General features: G+C 53.3%; 1 protein-coding gene across 1 annotated transcript in view; it reads left to right on the forward strand.

The window, feature by feature from the left end:
• Positions 1-7500, forward strand: part of LOC135510729 (extracellular matrix organizing protein FRAS1-like) — a 408168-nt gene that overhangs the window by 326519 nt on the left and 74149 nt on the right. The window contains 2 exon segments of the mRNA XM_064931929.1: positions 1804-1886; positions 2091-2244. Of these exon segments, the coding sequence (XP_064788001.1) occupies positions 1804-1886; positions 2091-2244 (237 nt within the window).

Below are 7500 nucleotides of genomic sequence, written 5' to 3' on the forward strand. Positions count from 1 at the left end.
AGGCCTGTCACAGAGGGAGGCTATAGAGGCCTGTCACAGAGGAAGGCTATAGAGGCCTGTCACAGTGGGAGGCTATAGAGGCCTGTCACAGAGGGAGGCTATAGAGGCCTGTCACAGTGGGAGGCTATAGAGGCCTGTCACAGAGGGAGGCTATAGAGGCCTGTCACAGAGGAAGGCTATAGAGGCCTGTCACAGAGGGAGGCTGTAGAGGCCTGTCACAGAGGCTATAGAGGCCTGTCACAGAGGGAGGCTATAGAGGCCTGTCACAGAGGAAGGCTATAGAGGCCTGTCACAGAGGGAGGCTATAGAGGCCTGTCACAGAGGGAGGCTATAGAGGCCTGTCACAGAGGAAGGCTATAGAGGCCTGTCACAGAGGGAGGCTATAGAGGCCTGTCACAGTGGGAGGCTATAGAGGCCTGTCACAGAGGGAGGCTATAGAGGCCTGTCACAGAGGAAGGCTATAGAGGCCTGTCACAGAGGGAGGCTGTAGAGGCCTGTCACAGAGGCTATAGAGGCCTGTCACAGAGGGAGGCTATAGAGGCCTGTCACAGAGGGAGGCTATAGAGGCCTGTCACAGAGGGAGGCTATAGAGGCCTGTCACAGAGGGAGGCTATAGAGGCCTGTCACAGAGGGAGGCTATAGAGGCCTGTCACAGAGGGAGGCTATAGAGGCCTGTCACAGAGGGAGACTATAGAGGCCTGTCACAGAGGGAGGCTATAGAGGCCTGTCACAGAGGGAGGCTATAGAGGCCCAATCTTTTTGACTGTCTCCTCTCCTGTCTGTCTGTCTGTCTGTTTGCCTGTCTGTCTGTCTGCCTGCCTGTCTACCAGACAGCCTCTGCTTAACGACATCGCCCAGCGTAAAACACATACTTAATTGACTCACGCCCCTGACTCAAGTTCTCAGGATTCCAGGCATTTCTACGGCCTGGGATGAAGCTATATTAACCACTTAGATGTATTATTTATATAACTACCCTGTTCTTCAGCTGAATAAATCACACATACCATTATTATTATTATCATTCTTTTCAGGCAACACTACAACCCCACATACTCAACCTGTACCCACATGGTCCTGTTTTCATCAACACTACAACCCCACATACTCAACCTGTACCCACATGGTCCCGTTTTCATCAACACTACAACCCCACATACTCAACCTGTACCCACATGGTCCTGTTTTCATCAACACTACAACACTACAACCCCACATACTCAACCTGTACCCACATGGTCCTGTTTTCATCAACACTACAACCCCACATACTCAACCTGTACCCACATGGTCCTGTTTTCATCAACACTACAACACTACAACCCCACATACTCAACCTGTACCCACATGGTCCTGTTTTCATCAACACTACAACCCCACATACTCAACCTGTACCCACATGGTCCTGTTTTCATCAACACTACAACACTACAACCCCACATACTCAACCTGTACCCACATGGTCCTGTTTTCATCAACACTACAACACTACAACCCCACATACTCAACCTGTACCCACATGGTCCTGTTTTCATCAACACTACAACCCCACATACTCAACCTGTACCCACATGGTCCTGTTTTCATCAACACTACAACACTACAACCCCACATACTCAACCTGTACCCACATGGTCCTGTTTTCATCAACACTACAACCCCACATACTCAACCTGTACCCACATGGTCCTGTTTTCATCAACACTACAACCCCACATACTCAACCTGTACCCACATGGTCCTGTTTTCATCAACACTACAACCCCACATACTCAACCTGTACCCACATGGTCCTCTTTTCAGGCAAGCTGCGTAGACGCCAGTTCTACTCCCAGCCTCTGGAGAACGGTCCGGTTCTGTCTCAGGGTTCCACGTTCACCTACCAGGTAGGGATGAGTTCAAACACAAGTTTTTCGGGAATTAATTACTTGACGAGTGCTAGGGCAGATTAATTCATTAATCTCTGCTGTAAGACATCGATTCATTAAATAATTGTTTTGTATTTTGTGACATAAATAGGTCAATAGAGCTGAGTTCACGATACATACGCATGATCTCGATCGACTAATCAATCTCAATCCTGCTACCAGGACGTGTTGGATCTGCTTCTGGTATACACCCCTGACGTGGCCAGTGGGGGCAGTGACGAGCTAGCCTTCTCCCTGACCGACGGCATCCACACCAGCGCCGGGCGGCTCACCTTCACCATCGACGTCAAGAAGACTGAAGGACCAAGGATGACAGGTAACAGAGGCCTGCTGCTGGCCTCAGGTATGGAGAAGGCTGGAGGAGAGGGCTGGATGAGAGGGCCAGAGGAGAGGGCTGGAGGAGAGGGCTGGAGGAGAGGGCTGGAAGAGAGGGCTGGAGGAGAGGGCTGGAAGAGAGGGCTGGAGGAGAGGGCTGGAGGAGAGGGCTGGAGGAGAGGGCTGGAGGAGAGGGCTGGAGGGAAGGGCTGGAGGAGAGGGCTGGATGAGAGGGCTGGAGGAGAGGGCTGGAGGAGAGGGCTGGAGGAGAGGGCTGGAGGAGAGGGCTGGAGGAGAGGGCTGGAAGAGAGGGCTGGAGGAGAGGGCTGGAGGAGAGGGCTGGAGGAGAGGGCTGGAGGAGAAGGCTGGAGGAGAGGGCTGGAGGAGAGGGCTAGAGGAGAGGGCAGGAGGAGAGGGCTGGAGGAGAGGGCTAGAGGAGAGAGATGTGGGTCGATGACATGCCTGTTGTTTGAGAATGGGATGTTAAGGAGGCCTGCAGCTGGCCGCAGGTATGAAGAGGGCTGGAGGAGAGGGCTGGAGGAGAGGGCTGGAAGAGAGGGCTGGAGGAGAGGGCTGGAAGAGAGGGCTGGAAGAGAGGGCTGGAGGAGAGGGCTGGAGGAGAGGGCTGGAAGAGAGGGCTGGAGGAGAGGGCTGGAAGAGAGGGCTGGAGGAGAGGGCTAGAGGAGAGGGCTGGAGGAGAGGGCTGGAGGAGAGGGCTGGAGGAGAGGGCTGGAGGAGAGGGCTGGAAGAGAGGGCTGGAGGAGAGGGCTGGAGGAGAGGGCTGGAGGAGAGGGCTGGAGGAGAGGGCTGGAGGAGAGGGCTGGAGGAGAGGGCTAGAGGAGAGGGCTGGAGGAGAGGGCTGGAGGAGAGGGCTGGAGGAGAGGGCTGGAGGAGAGGGCTGGAGGAGAGGGCTAGAGGAGAGGGCTGTAGGAGAAGGCTGGAGGAGAGGGCTGGAGGAGAGGGCTGGAGGAGAGGGCTAGAGGAGAGGGCTGGAGGAGAGGGCTGGAGGAGATGGCTGGAAGAGAGGGCTGGAGGAGAGGGCTGGAGGAGAGGGCTAGAGGAGAGGGCTGGAAGAGAGGGCTGGAGGAGAGGGCTGGAAGAGAGGGCTGGAAGAGAGGGCTGGAGGAGAGGGCTGGAGGAGAGGGCTGGAAGAGAGGGCTGGAGGAGAGGGCTGGAAGAGAGGGCTGGAGGAGAGGGCTAGAGGAGAGGGCTGGAGGAGAGGGCTGGAGGAGAGGGCTGGAGGAGAGGGCTGGAAGAGAGGGCTGGAGGAGAGGGCTGGAAGAGAGGGCTGGAAGAGAGGGCTGGAGGAGAGGGCTGGAGGAGAGGGCTGGAAGAGAGGGCTGGAGGAGAGGGCTGGAAGAGAGGGCTGGAGGAGAGGGCTAGAGGAGAGGGCTGGAGGAGAGGGCTGGAGGAGAGGGCTGGAGGAGAGGGCTGGAGGAGAGGGCTGGAAGAGAGGGCTGGAGGAGAGGGCTGGAGGAGAGGGCTGGAGGAGAGGGCTGGAAGAGAGGGCTGGAGGAGAGGGCTGGAGGAGAGGGCTAGAGGAGAGGGCTGGAGGAGAGGGCTGGAGGAGAGGGCTGGAGGAGAGGGCTAGAGGAGAGGGCTGGAGGAGAGGGCTGGAGGAGAGGGCTGGAGGAGAGGGCTAGAGGAGAGGGCTGGAGGAGAGGGCTAGAGGAGAGGGCTGGAGGAGAGGGCTGGAGGAGAGGGCTGTAGGAGAAGGCTGGAGGAGAGGGCTGGAGGAGAGGGCTGGAGGAGAGGGCTAGAGGAGAGGGCTGGAGGAGAGGGCTGGAGGAGAGGGCTGGAGGAGAGGGCTGGATGAAAGGGCTGGAGGAGAGGGCTGGAGGAGAGGGCTGGAGGAGAGGGCTGGAGGAGAGGGCTGGAGGAGAAGGCTGGAGGAGAGGGCTGGAGGAGAGGGCTAGAGGAGAGGGCAGGAGGAGAGGGCTGGAGGAGAGGGCTGGAGGAGAGGGCTGGAGGAGAGGGCTAGAGGAGAGGGCTGGAGGAGAGGGCTAGAGGAGAGGGCTGGAGGAGAGGGCTGGAGGAGAGGGCTGGAGGAGAAGGCTGGAGGAGAGGGCTGGAGGAGAGGGCTAGAGGAGAGGGCAGGAGGAGAGGGCTGGAGGAGAGGGCTGTGGGTCGATGACATGCCTGTTGTTTGAGAATGGGATGTTAAGGAGGCCTGCAGCTGGCCGCAGGTATGGAGAGGGCTGGAGGAAAGGACTGGAGGAGAGGGCTGGAGGAGAGAGATGTGGGTCGATGACATGCATGTTGTTTGAGAAGGGGATGTTAAGGAGGCCTGCAGCTGGCCGCAGGTATGGAGAGGGCTGGAGGAGAGGACTGGAGGAGAGGACTGGAGGAGAGGGCTGGAGGAGAGAGATGTGGGTCGATGACATGCATGTTGTTTGAGAAGGGGATGTTAAGGAGGCCTGCAGCTGGCCGCAGGTATGGAGAGGGCTGGAGGAGAGGGCAGGAGGAGAGGGCTGGAGGAGAGGGCTGTGGGTCGATGACATGCCTGTTGTTTGAGAATGGGATGTTAAGGAGGCCTGCAGCTGGCCGCAGGTATGGAGAGGGCTGGAGGAAAGGACTGGAGGAGAGGGCTGGAGGAGAGAGATGTGGGTCGATGACATGCATGTTGTTTGAGAAGGGGATGTTAAGGAGGCCTGCAGCTGGCCGCAGGTATGGAGAGGGCTGGAGGAGAGGACTGGAGGAGAGGGCTGGAGGAAAGGTCTGGAGGAGAGGGCTGGAGGAGAGAGATGTGGGTCGATGACATGCCTGTTGTTTGAGAAGGGGATGTTAAGGAGGCCTGCAGCTGGCCGCAGGTATGGAGAGGGCTGGAGGAGAGGACTGGAGGAGAGGACTGGAGGAGAGGGCTGGAGGAGAGAGATGTGGGTCGATGACATGCATGTTGTTTGAGAAGGGGATGTTAAGGAGGCCTGCAGCTGGCCGCAGGTATGGAGAGGGCTGGAGGAGAGGCATGGAGGAGAGGACTGGAGGAGAGGGTTGGAGGAGAGGGCTGGAGGAGAGGGCTGGAGGAGAGAGATGTGGGTCGATGACATGCATGTTGTTTGAGAAGGGGATGTTGAGGAGGCCTGCAGCTGGCCGCAGGTATGGAGAGGGCTGGAGGAAAGGGCTAGAGGAGAGGGCTGGAGGAGAGAGATTTGGGTCGATGACATGCATGTTGTTTGAGAAGGGGATGTTAAGGATTTCCCGCCTAAATAGACTTATCCAAACGTAAATCTTTCGTCGGTTGGCCACGCACAGTAACTGGTACAGTTGCATCGTTTTAGAAAGTTCTGGAATTCATCTTTTCCGTTAAAAATAGTTCTTAAATTGCTAAGGTGTACTCACTTGTTAGGACAGAGGCTTGAATATATAGTACAAATGTTATGAAAATATTTTTTTAAATCATATATGTGGGCTAATAGGATTGACATGACTGACATGTTTTCTAAATATCGTAACAGTCAAATTATAAACAACACTGTTAGATTTCCCATTTCTTTTAACAGTAAAATAAATAATGATCATAGTTGTTGACGGAACAATATTGGCACTATTTCATATTACTGACGAAATATAATTTTGTCCTAAAAGTCCATTGAACGGCACAGAAACACCATTGAAATGTGTGCAGATTCGTTAAAACTTCAGCTTTAACCAAGCATGCTGTGATTTTGGTCGTCTGTGAACAAGAAAAACGTGATCTTCTTTACGTTTTATGAAATCATTTTGTATTTTCTTTTCATGTTGAGAGCTCTACATCCTGCTGAGAATATCATAGCAAGATTGGAACCACAACGGCCAGACTGTTACCGTTCATATGTCGTCTCCCAGGCTGGGCTGTCTCGTTCATATGCCGTCTCCCAGGCTGGGCTGTCTCGTTCATATGCCGTCTCCCAGGCTGGGCTGTCTCGTTCATATGTCGTCTCCCAGGCTGGGCTGTCTCGTTCATATGTCGTCTCCCAGGCTGGGCTGTCTCGTTCATATGCCGTCTCCCAGGCTGGGCTGTCTCGTTCAGTGGAAGAGAAATCGATTCTCTGTCTGAATAGGATAGAAAATGCGACATGTGATAATGTCGGGGTCTGAAACCTGACACTTCAAATCAACTCTGCGGGGTGGAAACAGAACGCAGACAGATTGGATTTCTGCCTCTATAAGGCAGGGGACGCGACACCGTTCACTAAATGACCGTCGGAACCGGTCCCCAACCGCTCAAAGACCCATCACATCGGTGAACCAAACATCCAAGATGGGTTGGATTACGTTGAGTTGCAATGATAGACCGGAAGCAGCTGAATATATACAATGAGTACACAAAACATTAGGAACACCTGCTCTTTCCATGACATAGACTGACCAGGTGAAACCTATGATCCCTGATTGATGTCACTTGTTAAATCCACTTCAATCAGTGTAGATGAAGAGGAGGAGACAGGTTGAAGAAGGATTTTTAAGCCTTGAGACAATTGGGACTTCGGTTTGTGTATGTGTGTCATTCAGTAGATAAATGGGCAAGACAAAAGACCGAAGTGCTTTTGAACGGGGTATGGAAGTAGGTACCAGGCCGCACCGGTTTGAGTGTGTCAAGAACTGCAACAGTGCTGGGTTTTTCACCCTGAACAGGTTCCCGTGTGTATCAAGAATGTTCCACCACCCAACGGACATCCAGCATTGAAGTCAATATCGACCTGAAAAGTCAGAAGACTGTTTGAAGGGGGGTCAACTCAATATTAGGAAGGTGTTCCTAATGTTTGGAGTATGTCAATATGGAATTGGTTAACCGGAACAAACTCCAACAAAGCAGTCAGAACTGAAGATGCAAATAGCATCAAATGTATTTTGTAAATATTTTTTTAACAGGCAAGTCAGTTAAGAACAAATTCTTATTTTCAATGACGGCCTAGGAACAGTGGGTTAACTGCCTGTTCAGGGGCAGGACGACAGATTTTGTACCTTGTCAGCTCGGGGATTCGAACTTGCAACCTTTCGGTTACTAGTCCAATTCTCTAACCACTAGGCTACCCTGCCACCCCATACATGTGTTTAACAGATGTTATTGGTCACATACGTGTTTAACAGATGTTATTGGTCACATACGTGTTTAACAGATGTTATTGGTCACATACACGTGTTTAACAGATGTTATTGGTCACATACACGGGTTTAACAGATGTTATTGGTCACATACATGTGTTTAACAGATGTTATTGGTCACATACATGTGTTTAACAGATGTTATTGGTCACATACACGTGTTTAACAGATG

This window comes from Oncorhynchus masou, chromosome 1 (genome assembly GCF_036934945.1).
Source record: "Oncorhynchus masou masou isolate Uvic2021 chromosome 1, UVic_Omas_1.1, whole genome shotgun sequence".
Lineage (NCBI taxonomy): Eukaryota > Metazoa > Chordata > Actinopteri > Salmoniformes > Salmonidae > Oncorhynchus > Oncorhynchus masou.